Source organism: Dipodomys merriami, unplaced genomic scaffold, assembly GCF_024711535.1.
Source record: "Dipodomys merriami isolate MVZ:Mamm:240054 unplaced genomic scaffold, mDipMer1.0.p SCAF_59, whole genome shotgun sequence".
Classification (NCBI taxonomy): Eukaryota; Metazoa; Chordata; class Mammalia; order Rodentia; family Heteromyidae; genus Dipodomys; species Dipodomys merriami.
In genome coordinates, this window is record NW_027206168.1 from 7,018,726 (window position 1) to 7,037,536 (window position 18,811).

General features: G+C 54.2%; 1 protein-coding gene across 1 annotated transcript in view; it reads left to right on the forward strand.

Annotated features, from left to right (window-relative positions):
* Window positions 1–335: 335 nt before the first annotated feature.
* The window catches only part of Atp2a3 (ATPase sarcoplasmic/endoplasmic reticulum Ca2+ transporting 3), a 36,933-nt gene continuing 18,457 nt past the window's right edge, over window positions 336–18,811 (forward strand). The window contains exons 1-8 of the mRNA XM_070001750.1: window positions 336–589; window positions 10,107–10,124; window positions 10,337–10,419; window positions 14,623–14,727; window positions 14,882–15,020; window positions 15,231–15,311; window positions 15,395–15,480; window positions 17,167–17,631. Coding sequence (XP_069857851.1) covers window positions 472–589; window positions 10,107–10,124; window positions 10,337–10,419; window positions 14,623–14,727; window positions 14,882–15,020; window positions 15,231–15,311; window positions 15,395–15,480; window positions 17,167–17,631 — 1,095 coding nt within the window. The 5' untranslated portion in view covers window positions 336–471. The remainder of the gene's footprint in view (window positions 590–10,106; window positions 10,125–10,336; window positions 10,420–14,622; window positions 14,728–14,881; window positions 15,021–15,230; window positions 15,312–15,394; window positions 15,481–17,166; window positions 17,632–18,811) is intronic.

Here is an 18,811-nt window from a genome sequence, read left to right on the forward strand (position 1 = left end):
ACGAGGAACACCTGTCCTCGCGGGTCGTTCGGGAACAGGATGAAGACATCGCACCTGGAAAGCACCGCTTAGTCATGGGCTTCTGGGTCCCTCTCCATCCCACCCAGGCTTTACAAATTAGTCGGGAAGTCGGGCGCCCTCCCCGGCAGCCCCCGTCCGCCCACTCCGAGGCCCTCCGGCGCGCGGCCTCAGTGTCCCCGCTCGGGTCGGGCGGGCGGCGGGGCGGGGCCCGCGGCGCAGAGGGCGGCCGGAAGGGGTGTGGGTGCGGGCGGGCCCCGCGCCGCCCCGCCCCGGGGAGGGCGCCCGGGGCGCCGCATCCTGGAGCAGGTCGCGCTCGCCGCCGCCACTGCCGTCGGGGAAGGTCCAGGCGTGGACATGGGCTCGCGTGGTGCCCGCCCGAGCCGCGGCCCCCGCCCGGCGCAGTAACCCCGGAGAGGAGGCGGCCGCGGGTGGCCGCCGGCGGCGAGCGGCATGGAGGGGGCTCACCTGCTCGCGGCCGCCGACGTGCTGCGCCGCTTCTCCGTGAGCGCCGAGCACGGCCTGAGCCCCGCGCAGGTGACCGGCGCGCGGGAGCGCCACGGCCCCAACGGTGAGCCGCCTGGGCGGGGGGCACCCCGCGGACGCGCCTCCTCGCCCTCGGTCCGGGGCCCGGCGCGGGCAGGGCGGGAAGCGGGGCTCCGGAAGCCTCGGCGGATGCTCTGCGGGCGCGGGGGCCGCGCCGCCTCCGGCGGTGGGCGGGCTACGGCTGGGAGTCGACGCCCGGCGGCCCCTGGCCTCACCGGGGTCGTCCTCGCGCCCCGGCGCCCGATCCCCAGCCCGCGCCCCGCCGGCCCCTCGCCTCGGCCCGGATCGCCCTTGCCCTCCCGGCGCCCGATCCCCGGGCCCGGTCCGCTGGCCCCGCGCCCGGGCAGGTGCAGCCGTCACACCTGCGGGCACCGGCTGGGCGCCACCGGCCCAGCCGTCCCCGGAGCCCCAAGGGTGCGGTGAGAGATGGCCCGGAGTGCAGCCCGCCCTGGGCGGCCTCGTCCCCCGCCCCTGCCCGGGTCTTCCTCTTTCTGCAGCGAGGCGGATGTGGCTGGCGGAGGCCACGGGCGCTTTGAACTGCCGTGGCGGGAGCCCCAGCGTCCCAGGGTGGCTGATTGAGGACCTTGGGGAGCCTCCCAGATGAACCTATCCCTGGCTGGGCGCTTGGAGGAAGCCCTCCCGCCCGGGCAGCCCCCCAGCCAGAAGCCGGTCAGCCGGCCCTGTCGTCCAGACGTGGCCCGCGGCGCACCGGAGGCTCGCTGGCGGAGGCTGGAAGTGCTGCCGCCTCCCGCCCGGCGGCCTTGGGGGCCGGACCCGTTGCGCCTGCCGCCCCGTGCCCGCCCCGTCCGCGCGCCCCGCGGGGAGAGGAGCATCTCCCCGGTGTTCCCACCGAGCCCGTGCTTTCCGCGTTCCCAGCCACCGACCCGGCCTGGGGCTGGAGTCTCCCCGCGCGGGGCTGGCTGGGAAATTACGAGGAGCTGTCAAAAGGGCGCTTTGGGGTTTGTATTGGTTTATGAAAACCACTTCTTATATAAATATTATCTTTCTGAAGCAGAAACCCTTTTTTCAAAAAAAGTTAGTTGCTATATTTAGGCGAGCTGTGGGAGGAACTGGGGAGATAAATATTATTTAATATCCCCCATTAATGACTTGCAGGGAAGGCGTCCTTAGCTGTGGGAGGACAGGGCGGCCTGGGGTGGGCTGAGGCTGGGACAGAGTTGGGGTCCTCCTTAGAGGATGCTGGGGCCTCTCGCTTGGTTCCCACGGAAAGCTGGAGATGCAACCCTCGCTTCTGTCCCTGGGAATCACAGATCCTGCCTCCATAGGACCCTGGCTTAAGTTCTTTTTCTATGTAGACTCCATTGTGTCTCCATTGGCCCAGTAGAGGTGTTGCTGGCTTGGAGAGAGGCCACCCCTAGGCCCCTGCCCTCATTTGTCTTGGTGTAGGCTCTTCCCCCATCCATCTGTGTACTGGGCTGGTTAAGGATGGTGGTATAACTTGTGCTGTGGGCCCATAGGTAGGTGATGTGTGCCGGAAGTGTGGAGAGCACTGTTGGGCTCCTGGGTTCCCGTGCTTTGTGGTATTCTTCCTCAGGAAGCTTCCAGGGCTCTGGGAGTTGGCAGGGGAGCCTTGGAAAGCCAGCTGCCCATTCTGCTTGGTGCTGTCCCGCCTGAGGAAGAGACTTGAATGTCTGTCAGTCTCTGCCAGCAGAGACTCCATGATGGTTGACCCCTTCCCTAGCCCTGCCCCTTTGTAGCCACTAGATCCAGGACTAGCCGTTGGCCTCTCTGGTCTTGTTCTTCCAGTTGTAGTAAGACCCACCTCCCCCTTCCTTCCCTCCTGATACTGGGGCTTAAACTCGGGACTTGGGTGCTCTGTCTCTTAGCTTTTTCAGCCAAGGCTGGTACTCTACCCCTTGAACCACCACTCCACTTCTGGCTTTTTGCTGATTAATTGGAGATAAGAGTCTCATTGACTTTGCTACCCAGGGCTGGCTTTGAACCAGGATCCTCAGATTTCAGCCTTCTGAGTGGCTAGGATTATAGGTGTGAGCCACCAGTGCCTGAGTTAGACCCTTTTCTTTTTTTTTCTTTTCCTTTGTGGATCATGGGGCCTGAACTCTGGGCCTGGGCACTGTCCCTCAGCTCAAGGCTAGCCCCCTACCACTTGAGCCACAGCACCACTTCTGGCTTGTTCTGCTGAGGAATGGAATCCAGGGCCTCATGCAAACAAGGCAAGCACTCTACCACTGAGCCACCTTCCCAGCCCCCTGAGTTAGACCCATTTCTTAGGGTTGTTTGTGCCTCTTTAGTGAGATCATTGACATGTTACGGGCTTCAGCAGAGGAGGCGGGCTGGCAGCCAAGTCAGAACATGGGTAGTAGAGGAGGTGGGGCTGCGGGTAGAGGGGACACCCCAGGGACTAGTGTTTTCCCCCTCCTCCCAGGCATCTGTGCACCTGCAGTGTCGTTAGCACTGGAAACCACAAGGAAGTAATTTGCTTAAGTCCTAAAGTTTGCAAATTCTACCTGGAGCATGGTGAAAATAGAAGTTGGGGTTACCTCTAACCCTCCTTCCCTGTTCCCTCTAACCTCAGAGCTAGGGCCTGAGCCTGGTAGCATAACCAGTGCCAGCCAGGAGTCCCTGGTGCTTAGGAAATGGCTCCCTGCTAACCTGCAGTGGTGATGGCTTCATGCAGCACCAGCAGAGCAGAGACCTGGGAACGTTGACATCTTTTAAGTCAAAATAATTCACATTTGTTAATTTATTTGTTTATTTGGGGACAGTCTCACTGTGTAGCCCAGGCATCAGCATCCTGAGTGCTGAGATTACTGGTACATGCCATCATTTCTGGTTCCAATTCCTTTTCATTAATTTATTTTTGAGGTGTGTGCCAGCTGGGGCTTGAACTCTGGGCCTGGGCACTGTCCCTGAGCTTCCTTTGCTCAAGCCTAGCACTTTACCACTTGAACCACAGTGCCACTTCCAGCTTTTTCTGTTTATGTAGTACTGAGGAATCGAACCCAGGGCTTCATACATGCTACGCAAGCACTCTACCACTAAACCATATTCATAGCCCTTTATTAAAATTTAAAAAAATTTATTTTGACTATATTGGACTTTGAACTTGGCCTTGCTCTTGTAACTCAGGCCTTCTACTGCTTGAACTATGCCTCCCAACCCTTTTGGCTTGCAGGGTAAGCCCTGGGCCACAGGCCTCCTCCCTACAGACTCCCGAATACCTAGGATGACAGATTCATACCATTTTACTTAGTTTGTCTGTTGAAATGAGGGTCTTGATAACTTTTTAAATATTTTTTATTGTAAAAATACTGTGCAGAAGGGTTACAGTTACATGAGTAAGGTAATGAGTACATTTCCTATTGAGCATTAATGCCTCCTCCATTTTTTCCCCCTACCATCCTTCCCCCCCCACCTACCCCCCCCACCTTTTCCCTTTCGCCCCTTGATAACTTTTTGTCTAGACTAGGCTCAAACTATAACTTCTTACCTCTACCTCCTGAGTAGCTGGGATTAAAGGTATGAGTCACCACACCTGGTTCAATCTATTGTTTGAATAAAAACTTGTACACAGTATAACCTTCAGAAGATATAAAAGTTCTACAATAAAGTCTCCTGAGTCCTGTCCCAGCTACCAATTCCAGTGTCCCCAATTCTTTCTTCTTCTGAGGTAGTCTGAGTGCCCTGACCGCAGCTATGGGCTCTGGGGTCTTTTTCTTGGGAAAGGGAGGGGGATAGTATGAGCTTTTCTGCCCTGTTTCTAACTTGACTGGTGCCATGGGGAGCTGGTCCCATGAGGAGCCTCCTTGGGTGCTGGGGCCTGACGCATTCCCCATTTTTTTGTGTGTGTGTCGGTTGTGGCTTGAACTCAAGTCCTGGGTGCTGTCCCTAAGCTCTTTATTGCTCAAGGCTAATGCTCTACCACTTTGAACCACAGCTCCACTTCCGGCTTTTGAGTGGATAAGAGTCTCATGGGGACTTTTCTGCTCCAGCTGGCTTCAAATTGCAGTCCTCAGATCTCAGCCTCCTGAGTAGCTAGGATTACAGGTGTGAGCCACCAGTGTCAGGTCCCACTTCTGATGGTCTTCAGCCTCTATAACATGGCAGCATTACAAGGAATGTCTATTGTGCATTGCATGCTTTTGTACAGTTTTGCAGGATAAATCTGAGAGGGAGAGGGTGTTTTTTTGAATAACAATGGTTTCTAACTTGCTGTCCTCCCAGCTGACCTGCCCATACTCCCTGCTGCCTGGCCAGTGGTATGAGGCCAACTTAGCACTTTGGATCAGTTTGATGGGAGAATGTTCTCTGCTCATTTTCCTCTGCCTTTTTCTGTTTGTCAGTTGGGCCAGGCATGGTGGTATGGCCTGAGCTGGCTAGTTCCGTGTGACTGTGAGCAGGCTGGCTCATCCTACACGCTGGATGTGGGCCAAAGCCAGAAGCTGGACTGGGTTGGGCACATCCTGCCACGCAGGGCTGCACCTGAGGCCCTGGAGAACCCAAGGCTGTGGGGTCAGGGGAGCAGTGCCAGCCAGCCAGAACCGCTCCTTCCCAGGCCTCATGCTACCCATCTGTGCAATGGGTACAGTGCCTCATGGCTGTTCCAGGCTGGGAGGGTGGCCAGGGCTGCCTGGGCTGTGGCCTTATTTCCTGCCAGCTCAGGCCCTATTGCCACTGGGACTTGGGAAACCCATATGCAAGAGCCTGAAACCAGGCCATGAGAGTGGTGAGGAGGGTGATCGGAGTGGCCTCATTCTCTGGGTGACCTCAGTGTAGCCGAGATGGGAACTGAGATCCCCTAGGGACCTTGCGGGACCTGACACTGACTCTTGAGGGGAGGGCAGCGTTGCCTGCAACCCTCTGGAAGTTCAGGATGTTTCTGGTTGCGCTCTGGATGCCATACCCCGGGCCTTGCTAGGTAGGCTCAGTACCCTCCCCCCCCCCCGCCCCGTACACCCCCCCACCTTCACCAGGCCCTCTGTGTACCTGAGGTGGGGCCAGGTCCGCCCCACAGTGCAGCGAAGCCAGGTGAGCCAGCCAGTCCTTGAAAAGCAGGAGGGGGCTCTTTTCAGGCCCCTGGGTGGCTCCCTGCAGAGGGAGCAGGGACAAGCTGTCCACTCTAGGTTAGACCCTGGAGACAGCAGGGCCAGGGGGGCTGGGCAGGCTGTGCCCAGCAGCAGGGCCTCTCCCTGCCTCTCTTAAGTGACCATTTAATTGCTCTGTAAATTTACCTTGGAGGAAGATCTTGGTGAGTGCCCGCCTCTCCGGGCTGGTACTAACATTTCCAAGTCGAAATTCCAGTTTTCAGTGTTGTGAGGAAAAAGGAATCCAGGTAGGATTAAGGGAACAGGTGGTGCTTACACCTAGGGGCAGCCCCTGGGCACCCCTGCTGGCTGCCCTGTTGCTCCCTGGCTCCAGGCAGGGACCCAGGGTCTGTCCTGACACCTGAGCAACTGAATCAACAATGACTGGGGGGGGGGGGGGGGTGAGGGAGGGTGCCAGGGATGACTCAGAGCAGCCTGTAGGCTCCCTCCTGGTGTGTATGGGCGGGGGGGGGGGGTCTGGAGGGGGCAGGATTGCTGACTGGTCAGACCTAGGGCAATGGAGAGCAGCTTGCTGGAAGCAAGGTGGACCCCTTTCTGTCCGATCTGACAGAAAAGTGAACGTAGAATACAGGTGGAGGGCACTAGTGAGATGGGGAGGAGGAACTGCATCGTGCACAGTGGTGGGACTTTGTCAGGACAGGTCTAGAAGATCCAGAAGGACCTGGAAGCCTGTAGTAAGACTGCTGGAGACCTGGGACTGAGCACAGGCCTGCCTCACGTAGCTGGTGGTCTGACGGCTGTGTGGCCCACATGCTTGCACAGTCAACAGCTCACGAGGTGCAGAGGGGGAAACAGACACCATCTCAGGTGGTGCAGCTGTAGCCATGGCACTCACAAGACGTAAAGCAGGATTTGAATTCCAGCCCTGTGAACAGGTTTTTCTCTTGACCCACACTTCTACTTCCAGACTTTTCTACCTGAGCTGGCCTCAAACCTGGATCCTCAGCTCTCAGCCTCCTGAGTAGCTAGCATTACCAGTGTGAACCACTGGTGCCCAGCTTTATGAAGTATCTCTAGTCACCACCGTTTTGCACTCTGCTCCTGGACCATGAGTCCACAAACCAAATCCCAGGTTCCCAGACCACCTATTCTGGCAACTGTGCCCAGCAGTAGCTGGGAGCAGTCTTCCCATTCTCATGCAAAATGTCCAGATGAGAATAGAAGAGGCCACGTGACCCAGGGCTAGGCCAGTTGGGGCCTGGAGGAACAACATCCCATTATGAATCTGCCCCTCTCTGTGGCTGGCAGATAGCACTGAGCAGGCAGGTGAGGCACTTCCCAGCTTAGAAAACAGGTACCCATCACTGTTGGGGGCCCAAGGCCACAATTTCAGGGAGACCTTCGCCAGGCCCCCAACATGTAGCTGGGTGATAGAAGCCCCTGGGGATCCCTCTTTGACTCTGGGACTCATTTGTGCGTAAGCAGAAGGGAGTTTTTCAGGTTTGAGGGGTTGACAGTTGAAGCAGGCATGGCCTCATAGCTCTAAATACTTGAGGACCACGTGACTTTAGTGGGTGGCTCTAAGGCCACTATAGAATGGTGGACTGATGGGATGTAAGGCCCAGCAGCCATCACATGGGATACTGGATGTTCTCAGCTGACCTAGACCGGTGGTAGAGACCAGAGGAGGGAAGGCAGGGCAACCTAGAGATTAGGATAGGAGGCTCAGAGCAGGTCAGGAGCCAGAGCAAGCTCAATACTCTGCACTACTTCTAAGCTGTGTGAACATGAATTAGTTACAAAACCACTCTGTAAAATGGGGATGAAAATAAAGAGTCCTGTGGCCCAGGGGTCTGGTGCCTTCAGAACTAGCAGCATGCCACAGCTGTGGAGTCTTTCCATTGGTCCTCTGGAGACATGCAGAAGGCCCTGGAACACTGCTTGCACATAGTGGGTGCTCATGGCTCTGGTTGGCCATAGCCCTTCAAGGTAGGTGTGGACATCTCTTCCCCATGGGGCAGCTGCTTCCTAGGACCATCAACGCTGTTCTCATGTGAGAGGCTCGCTGAGTCTCTTCAGGAGAGGAAAATGGAGAGCCTTGAGGTGAGATCCAGACTGGAGTGGAGACAGGTTGTTGCAGTAACAGCCCCCAAACTCAGTAACTGATCAGGAGTGGTGATGATAGTTACATCACAGCATTGGAGAGGCTGAGACAGGAGATAATAAAATAGTCTGGGGCCAGTCTGGGTGACATAATTAAACCCTGTCTCAAAACAACACACAAAGCCAGACATCGGAGGCTCACACCTGTAATCTAGCTACTCAGGAGGCTGCCTTCTGAGGATCATGGTTCTAAGCCAGCCCAGGCAGGGAAGTCTGTGAGACTCTTATCTCCAATTAACCACCAGAAAACTCAAAGTGGTGCCATGGCTCAAAGTGGTAGCCTTGAGTGAAAAAGCTTAGGGATAGCACCCAGGCCCTGAGTTCAAGCCCCAGGACCAGTATACACACACATACCACTAAACTGGAACCCCTAAGGATTAGAGTCATGCCTCACTCTGCTGGGTGCCAGGGCAGCTTAGCCAATAGGAGCTCTGCCTGCCTCACGGGCTGTCAAATGACATGAGAGTCAGAGGTCTGGACTTACTCTGCCCAGCATGGTAGCCGCCCCTTCCCCCCCCCCCCACCCCCTGTGTGGCTTCTTCAGTTGAAATGAGTGAGGTAAGTAAAACTAGAAATATTCTCCTTCAACCTAGCTGTGCTGCATTTCCTCTGCTGGCTGGCCATGCATGCTGATGGCCCTGTGCTGGATAGGGTCATGGAACCATCCTGCACAGGAACCTTCTTGAGAACCTTATGCCAGCCCCTTTCAGGTGGAAACTCACAAAGCCAAAAATATCAGGGATGACCTCTAAAGAATGGGTCCTGTCACTTCATTGTGGGTCAGGAAACAGGAGGGAAGTTCCAGGTGGGAAGATAGAAAAGGGAAACTGGAGAGACATGTAGCCCCCCCCCCCAATCCCACCAGGAGCAAATGGAAGGCAGCAAGGTAGAGACCAGAGACCTGTGTCCTAATCTTAGGCCCTGACTGGGCTGGAATAAGTATCCTGGGGAGCATGATGCACACACACACACCGTATAGCAGAAGGGATTTAAGAGAGACTGCAGATAAACTTCCTCCCTTAGGAGCCCTGAAAAGGTGACTGTAGAGCCTTGTGCAATGTGGTGGGCACTGCTGATTCAAGGTGGGGCATGGTCAGACCACCTGCAAAGGCTCTGCTTCATGGCAGGATTGGCCCAGAAACTGGCCTGGCTCTCCCCCAGCCTTTCCTGTGCACTTCAGTTAAATAGATCAGAAGGAAAACGTCTGTTTGATTTTAATCTCAACGCAGGACACTGGAGATTACATTTTCCACGGAAAATGTCAGCTGTTGCTTAAAATAGGACTTTAGAGAAAATGCTAGAAAGTGTATTTTTAGGTTATATGTCCCATTTCCCTCCCCCCCCTCCATCCCTGAAGTCCCAACTGGGTGCTTATAGCTCTCTGTGGGTTGCTGCCAGGTGCAGACCCAAGCTGGCCAGGTGGGTAAACCGAAGCAGGCCCCCCTGAGGCCTGAGGGCCAGGTTGGTGGACGCACGTAGGACCTGGTCCCTGGGTCCAGAAGCTGGCACTGGAAGTGGGCCCTCAGGGAGCTATCAGGAAGGCTTAAGGCATTAGAGGCCAGAGCTGAGCTTGAGATTGGGAGCCTTCTCTGAACAGCCCCCCACAGACCACTTAACCACTGAGTGATCTTCCTGCTATGGGACCTTGTTCCAGTTGTTTGGCCACTCGGGGTTGAAAATTACCACCTTGCTTTCCTTTAAGGTTTTTGGGATGATGCAAAGAATTTAGGGACCCGAGGCAGCCTGCTCCGGCTGATACAAAAGGTGCCCTCGGAAATGCAAGGGATAAAATTGGCAAGTAAGCTGCAGTGGGCATCTGCCCCACCTGGGCCTATGGAGCCAAGAAAGGCCTCCCGGCAGGCCTGGCTTGGAAGGATAGGATCAGCAGAAGGTTGTAGGTTCCTTGGGTGTGGGGCTGGCACTTGTCTGGAAGGCCCAGGAACCTGAGCAGTAAACTGGGAACTTGGTAGTGAAGCATGGGTGTCCTGGCCAGGACTGCGTGGCCATTCAAAGAAGGGCCATGCAGAGGGGGCCCATCAAGAGAACTGTTGATGGTGTGACCTTTGGGCCCCCTTTCTCCTCCAGGCCTCAGTTTCCCTTCTGTGAGATAGGATGGGGCTGGAAGACGTCCCTGACTCTGAGGGCCCCATGCCACCATAGCTCAGCTTGATCAAGGTGAGGTAGGGCAGAAGGTGGATGCTCCTGGACTCCGGCCATCCCATTTGTGACCTCAGGGCTGTGAGGCTCCTCCCAGGGGGGCACCATGGGGAGGGGGCGCAGACCCCCTCAGTCCCTCTGTGTAACCATCCTCTCTCTTTTCCCCATGCTCCTGTGGCTGCCTGGACCCTGCAGAGCTCCCCACGGAGGAAGGTGAGGCTGGGGGACACAGCTTTGTCTTGGTCACAGTCAGATCACATTGCTGTTCACTCTCTCTCCAAGAATGAGGCTTTGGACAAACAAGCAAGCTTCTGTGGGCCTCTGGTTCCCTCTGAACTGCAGGAAGCAATGGGGCTGGAGGCACTGATGCTACCCACTTTGTGTGTAGGGGCTGGGCTGGGCCTCACGTGTGCTCTTATTCCCAGGGAAGTCCTTGTGGGAGCTGGTGTTGGAGCAATTTGAGGATCTCCTGGTGCGCATCCTGCTGCTGGCTGCCCTGGTCTCCTTTGTAAGTGGGAAGCCGCTGTCCTGTGGGACCGGGCCACCTGGCTGGGAGAGCTGGGCCCAGCAGGGCTGTCTCATGCTGTGAGCCACAGGGCTGCACTCTACTTGGCCTTGGACACCTCTCCACTCCATTGGTCCCCCAAATATTCCCTGCCCTGCAGGATATCTATTTCCTGTGCCTGGACCTCACTGCTCCACACTGGACCCCACCTCCCCCCACACAATCTGTACCCTCTCCCCATCCTATCTTCTGTCCTGGAAGTCAGGCAGCTCTCCTCCTCCTCCTCCTCCACCTCCTCTTCCTCCTGCTCCTCCTCCTCTTCCTCCTCTTCCTCCTTCTCCTCCTTCTCCTTTCCTCCCTTTCTTTTTTTGTCAGTTGTAGGGCTTGAACTAATGTCCTAGGTGCTGTCCCTGAGCTCTTTTGTTCAAGGCTAAAGCTCTGCCACTTTGAGCCACTGCTCTACTTCTAGTTTTCTGGTGGTTAATTAAAGATAAGAGTCTCATGGAGCCGGGCGCTGGTAGCTCATGCCTGTAATCCTAGCTACTAAGGAGGCTGAGATCTGAGGATCACATTTCGGGCAGAAAAGTCCATGAGACTCCTATCTCCAATAAACCACTCAAAAACCAGAAGTGGTGCTGTGGCTCAAGCGATAGAGTGCTCACCTTGAGCTGAAGAGCTCAGGGACAGCACCCAAGCCCAGAGTTCAAGCCCCACCACCAACAAAAAGAAAAAAGAGTCTCATGGACTTTTCTGCCCTGGCTGGCTTTGAACCATGTTTCTCAGATCTCAGCCTCTTGAATAGCTAGGATTACAGCATGAGCCACCATTACTCAGCTTAAAAAAAAAAAAATCTTTAAAATCTCACACAAAAAAGTTCAAAGCCAGCCCAGGCAAGGAAGTCCATGAGACTCTTATCTCCATTTAACCACCAGAAAACCGGAAGTGTGGCTGTGGCTCAAGTGGTAGGGCACTCTCCTTGAGCTGAAGAGCTTAGGGACAGTGCCCAGGCCAAGTTCAAGCCCCACAACTGACAAAAAAAAAAGAAAAAAAATCTCACAAAAAATTTATATTTTACAATTCACCCTGAACATTAAGGCTGCAAGAATAACACAATATTCTGGGAGTATGGCTTAGTGGTAGAGTGCTCGTCTAGCATGCATGAAGCCCTGGGTTCAATTCCTCAGTACCACATAAACAGAAAAAGCTGGAAGTGGTACAGGGGTTCAAATGGTAGAGTGCTAGCCTTGAGCAAAAGAAGCTCAGGGACAGTGCCCAGGCCCTGAGTTCAAGCCCCAGGACTGGCAAGAAAAAAAAAGGAAAGAAAAAAGAATAACACAACATTTCCTAAATCCCAATATTTTATGGCTGTACCCAAAAAAGAAAAAGAAAACAAAAACAACTAAAATATTAGCTAAGGGCTAATATAACCCAAACAGTCAAAAATGAGGTAAAATATCCAAATTATTAGCATTAATTTACCACAATTATGAACTTCAGTTGCCAGTTATTGGCGATGATTGCATGTGTGCAGGGTAAGTGCCCCCACGGCTGGTGGTAGAAGCTACCGTGTAGACCAGCATCTCTTCCCCAAGTGCTTCCGCTGCCAGCTCCTTCTCGGGCATTAGCCCACATAGGCCAGGGAGTTTTCTTTTTTTGGTTGGTCTTGAACTCAGCCTGGGCGCTGTCCCTCAGCTCTTCAGCTCAAGGCGAGTGTTCTACCACTTGAGCCATAGCACCACTTCCAGCTTTTTCTGCTTATGTGGTGCTAATGAATGGAACCCAGGGCCTCATGCATGCAAGACAAGCATTCTACCACTGAGCCACCTTCTCAACCCTGGCCAGGGACTGTGGTCTGACTCAGCTATTCCTGTCTTAGCCCAGGTCTCTGAATTTCAGCACTGTAGATGTTTGGACCAGCTATCTCTCGGTGCAGTGGGATGTAATATGTACTTCAGAATGTTTAGGCATAGCTAGACGCTGGTGGCTCACACCTATAATCCTAACTACACAGGAGGTTGAGATCTGAGGATGGTGGTTCAAAGCCAGCAGAGACAGGAAAGTCCTTGAGACTCTTATCTCCAATCAAGCACCAGAAAACCAGAAGTGGCACTGTAGCTCAAAGTGGTAGAGCTCTCTCCTTGAGCAAAAGAGCTCAGGGACAGTGCCCAGGTCCCAGAGTTCAAGCCCCACAGCTAACAAAAACAAACAAACATGGCTGGGAATGTGGCTTAGTGGAGAGTACTTGCTTAACATGCATGAAGCCCTGGGTTCGATTCCTTAGTACCACATAAACAGAAAAAGCTGGAAGTGGTGCTGTGGCTCAAGTGGTTAAGAGTGCTAGCCTTGAGTTCAAGCTTCAGGACTGGCAAAAAACAACAGCAACAACAAGAAGAAAAAAAACCAGAATGTTTTGGCAGTACCCTGACCTCCCAGTCATGACCTTTACAAAACAATCTCAGCTGTCCCTGAGGAGGTGAACTTGCCCTAGCTTGACCCCTTCCAGTATTCTCTACAGAGTTGGGTTCTGACCTCCTGTGACCTCCTCCTGGCTGTGGCTTCCCCTATTTCTTTTCTGGACCTACCACTCAGCCCCCCCCCCCAGCCTGTCTCCCCCCCCCCATGGGGCCTGGTGAGGAGGTGGGGAGGAAGACAGTGGTCATCTCTGATGGCTAAGCAGCAGACCCTGATTAATGCTGGGGCTGGAGAGGACAGAGGTTAATGTGATTCCCATCCTGGCGCCAATCCCTGCAAGGCCTGAGGAGATCTCAGTCTGGAAATTTGGAATGTGGAGAGGGAGGGTGCTAGCTAGGACTGGCCCTTCCCCTCCAGTCATGTCTGGCCACCCTGGCTGCTGCCCTATGGAAACCAGGGCTGTAACAAAAGCATCCATCCATGCAGACACAAAGCCAAAAAGGTGCTTGTGTCCTTGGTAGCATAGGCAGGTCCACAGAAACAGATGGGGTGTGGTGAATCCTCACTTTGGCCAAAGAGCAGACATGGCACTTAAGTGGTCTCCACCGTGCAGCATAGGTTCCAGAAGAAATGGTAGCCCTTGGGCCACTGGATCTTGAACCTGAGTGTATACTGTGGTCACTTAGGCTTGCCAAGCAGCTTCTGATTCAGGAGGTTTGGGTAGTTTTAAGAACTGTGATTCTGCCGGGCACCAATGGCTCATGCCTGTTATCCTGGTGACTTGGGAAGCTGAGATCTGAAGATCCTAGTTTGAAACCAGCCCAAGCAAGAGAATCTATGAGCCTCTTGATCTCCAATTAACCCAAAAAGTTGTAAACAGAGGTGTGCTAGAGCACCAGTCTTGGCCATAAAAGTTAAGGGACAAGGGGCTGGGAAGGTGGCTCAGTGGTAGAGTGTTTGCCTTGCATGCATGAAGCCCTGGGTTCGATTCCTCAGCACCACATAAGCAAAAAGAAAGCCGGAAGTGGAGCTGTGGCTCGAGTGGTCGAGCGCTAGCCTTGAGCTGAAGAGCTGAGGGACAGCGCCCAAGCCCAGAGTTCAGGACCCACGACCGGACCCCCCCCCCAAAAAAAAGTTAAGGGACAATGCCCAGACTCTGAGTTCAAGCTCCAGTACAGGCATACTCTCCACCCCACCCCCTAAGCCCCACCCCCCAAAAAAAACAACCATGTATTTCTGGCAAGTTCTTGGTGTTACCACTCTGCTGTTGCTGCTGCTAGTCTGGGGACCAATGAGAAGTGGTTTTAGGTGGTCAGGAGTCTTCCAGCTGACTAGGTACCATTAAAGGATGGTTCCAGGTGGGATTGAAGCTGTGGCAGTCACACCTCCTCTGAGGAGCAGCCCTCCCCACATCTGGGACTCCCCAGGGTGTCTTCTTGGACAAGAATGTAAGCAGAAGATCCAGGGTTCAAAGGACAGGAGAAACTGGGCGGTGGTGGCTCACGCCTTAATCCTAGCAACTCAGGAGGCTGAGATCTGAGGATTGCTGTTCAAAGCCAGCCCAAGCAGGAAAGTCCATGAGACTCTTCAAACAAACCACTCAGAGGACTGGAAGTGGCTCAGTGGCTCAAGTGGTAGAGCGCTTGCTTTGAGCTGAAGAGCTGAGGGGCAGCGTTCAGGCCCAGAGTTAAAGCCCCATGACCACCACCAACAAAAAAAGACAGGAGAACAGGTGTGTGTGTTGGAGGGGGCGGCAGGGCAGACCAGCCCAACTGACCAGCTGTAACCTTGCAGGTCCTGGCTTGGTTCGAGGAGGGCGAGGAGACCACGACAGCCTTTGTGGAACCTCTGGTCATCATGCTGATCCTTGTGGCCAATGCAATTGTGGGAGTCTGGCAGGTGGGAGGCGCTGGGGTGGGGCTGGGCCCTGGGGTCCCCAGATCAGATTTCTGTCTGTAGGCCTTTCTGCTTCCATCTCCACTCCAGGCCCCATGGGTATTCCCGAGGGGAAGACCTGCCAACACACAGGTCACCTGCCTACTTTCTTCTGCAGGAGCGTAATGCTGAGAGTGCCATTGAAGCCCTGAAGGAGTATGAGCCTGAGATGGGCAAAGTGATCCGGTCAGACCGCAAGGGTGTGCAGCGAGTCCGTGCCCGGGACATTGTCCCAGGAGACATTGTGGAAGTGGCAGGTAGGTAAAACTCTTCTTTGCTCCTTATAACACTAAGGAGCCCGGTGTCCCTCATCTTCCATCTTTCCAGCTGTGGTGGCTGCTGGATCCCTCCAGAGCTCTTTGGCCAAAGCCTACCCAAGGGACCCTACCTGAACCTTGGGAGCTTCCTGTCTTCCTGGGGTTTAGAATCTAAAACACATCCTCAGCTGAGCCATTCTCCCAATACAGTGGGAGACAAAGTGCCTGCGGACCTGCGTCTCATTGAGATCAAGTCTACGGCACTAAGAGTAGACCAGTCCATCCTCACAGGTGAGGCCTAGGGGCCAGGGTGGGGCCTGGGCGTGGGTGTTGCCTTCAAGGGTAGCTCAAATAACATCCAGTTCCATGGCCAGGTGAATCTGTGTCTGTGACCAAGCACACGGATGCCATCCCAGATCCCAGAGCCGTGAACCAGGACAAGAAGAACATGCTGTTTTCTGTGAGTCCTAGGATGCCCACAGCCTCAATGCTAAGGATAAAAATAATGTTAATAGGTCTGGGAATGTGGCTTAGTGGTAGAGTACTTGACTAGCATGTGTGAAGTCCCGAGTTCCTCAGCACCACATAAACAGAAAAAGCCAGAAGTGACGCAGTGACTCAAGTGATAGAGTGCTAGCCTTGAGCAAAAAGAAGCTCAGGGACAGACAGTGCTCAGGCCCTGAGTTCAAGCTCAAAGACTGCCAAAAATAAAACAAAAATGTTAATATTAATCACACTCCTGGAGGAAAGGAGTTCATTGGTTACTAGAAATACTGCAAATGGATAATAATCATAATAGTTTGTTTTATGGAGGCCTGGGTGTCTGGCACTGTCTAAGCCCACACATAATAGTTTATTTAATCCTTACAACAGACCTTTGAAATAAGGTTATCTGTATTATTTACTTATCTGTATTTTCCAGCTAGGAAACAGATTCAGAGAGGTTAAGTAAATTGCCCAAGGTCCCACAACCAGTTGAGATGTGAACTTAAACACCCAGGGCCCAGAGCTTTCTCTTTTCCTGTGAGGATAGCCTGCCTTAACCTGGAGAGAGGCAGAAACTGTCATTAGTAACTCAGCTGAAAATCCTCCAGAGTAAGGAAAGCCACAAAATGGTGAAGAGGTAGGGAATAGCTCACTGGTGGAGCATTTGTGAGGCTCTAGGTTCAATACCCAGCACTGAAAAACAAGAAAGGATGGTGTTGGTCCATTTCTCAAATGGGAAGGCTGAGTCCATGTCATATGTCCCTGGTTCTATTGGGATAGAATGGCTTTAACTGCTAGGAGAGAGGTGCCCTCTGGTCTCAGAGAGAGTCAGGAGGTAGACTCACAGCTGCCCATGGGCAGCCTGGAGCCAAATGTGTAACACCCGATGCCCCATGGAAGGGCTAGGCCAGCTGGGCAGTGGCCTATGGTACCAGGGGTAAGAGCGAGAAAGCATGCCTGGAAATGCTCATGCAGAACTGAGATCCCTGTCCCCCACACCCCCAGCTGCTTTGGGACAGGGAGAGGGGCACTAAGATTTTTCTGAGGAGGGCAGTACAGCTGGCCTTAGCTGAAGGGTGTAGAGGGCACAGCTCCCTTGCTCAAGGTGGAAGAGCCGTTTCAACAATACCTGCCCACTTGCTCCCTGCATGGTGCACTCATCTGAGGGGGCTAGTGGGAACATGAGCCTCTGTTGGGCCTTCTGTTCCATGAGAAGACACTGGGGCAGAGATCTGCCTAGCTCCTGCACCAGGACCTGGGGAGAATGAGGATGCTTAGGCTCAGGTTTCTGGATTTAGAAAACATTTATGGACTGTTTACCTGGGATCATTGCCAGACACACTTTTGTGTGGCCATGGCGGTTGAATCTCATTTTGGTGGATTTGAACAGTGGGTCCCTGAACTATACCAATGGATTACATTGTCAGTGTCACCCCTGAAGCCTCCTGTATCAAGCGCTGTGTGAGGCACTGAGGACATGGTGATGAACCATGTCCTGTGGAGAGCAATAACCCAAGGAATGCCTGGTTTCTAAGCCTGGAAACACCATCCACATAGAGAAGAAGGCTCAATGACAAGAGCCTGCACCAGCCCAAAGGGATTGAGGGTTCTGGCCTGGCTAGAGGCTAAGCAGCCCTTCTCTTGTCCTCTCTTTGGTCAGGGCACCAATATCTCATCGGGCAAGGCTGTGGGTGTGGCAGTGGCCACAGGCCTGCACACGGAGCTGGGCAAGATCCGGAGCCAGATGGCGGCTGTGGAGCCCGAAAGGACACCCCTGCAGCGCAAGCTGGATGAGTTTGGGCGGCAGCTGTCCCATGTCATCTCTGTGATTTGTGTGGCAGTGTGGGTCATCAACATCGGCCACTTTGCTGATCCAGCCCATGGCGGCTCCTGGCTCCGTGGCGCTATCTACTACTTCAAGATTGCCGTGGCCTTGGCTGTGGCTGCCATCCCCGAGGGCCTCCCGGCGGTCATCACAACATGCCTGGCACTGGGCACACGGCGCATGGCACACAAGAATGCCATCGTGCGGAGCCTGCCCTCCGTGGAGACCCTAGGCTGCACCTCGGTCATCTGCTCTGACAAGACAGGCACACTCACCACCAATCAGATGTCTGTCTGCAGGGTGAGTGAGCAGCCGTGGCCAGCCTGGGGTCCCTTGGGCTGTGTGTTGCTGGCCTGCCTCCCCAGCCTCTTGTTTGATGAGAAATGGAGAGGAGCTGTGGGCTGGCTCCAGGGAAGGATGGGTAGCACAGCCTTGTGTTCGTGGCACAAAGCAGGCAACAGTGTCTGGCTTCGTGTATGTCCCTAGAGCTTGTGTGTCACTGTGGGGTCTCCAGTCTCCCCATCAAATGCCTGGCTGCTAAGTGAGCCCTGCCAGGTTACCTTAAAGGATCCCAGAGAGGGTCAAGTGCAGGCCTTAGGTCTGAGCCAAGTGGGTCCAGACAATTCCAACCTGTGTCATTCTGACTGTAAACAGTGCCCGTCACTAGATATGCCAGCTCCAGTGATCCGGGAAGGGCTAGGGCAGGAATTATTCATTCTCTGGCACTACTCTCCACATGTTCCAGGGATTCTGGCAGAGATTCCATGGGGCAGAGGCTCCTCTGTGACTCAGTAGGGAGTGGTTGGAGGGAGGTGAGACCTGTGGTTGCTTCCTGCTGGGCTCCCCATTACTACTCTAGTCTTCACATAGTCCTCAGGAACCAGCCTCTTAAGATCCTTAGATCTTGGGGCTGGGAAGGTGGCTCAGTGGTAGAGCGCTTGCCTTGCATGCATGAGGCCCTGGGTTCGATTCCTCAGCACCACATAAGCAAAAAGAAAAAAGTCAGAAGTGGTGCTGTGGCTCAAGTGGTAGAGCGCTAGCCTTCAGCTGAAGAGCTGAGGGACAGCGTCCAGGCCCAGAGTTCAGGCCCCACAACCGGACCCCCCCCCCAAAAAAAAAAAAAAAAAAAAGATCCGTAGATCTTAAGCCCATTGGAGCTCATCAGAGGCTGAGGTAGAGGAAGAGTGCCGGTGAGTTTCACTGCCCAGTAGCCTCTGACCTGCTGACATTTGTAGGATGTCATTTGACATCCTTGACAGAAGTCAGGCTTTGGAGAGCACAGGGGAGGGGTTTCAGGGTGCAGCATGCCAGACTGCTGCCTAGAAGCAGAGAGATGAGTCAGAAGGAACAGCATGGAGCACCTATTGGGTGCTAGGTTGGCCACTGGGAGAATGTACAGAAAGGAATTTTCCAGAAAGCAAGAACCATCTCCCTTGCAGAGCTGGAGACAAACAAGACATGGACTGCCTAGGAGGGAAGG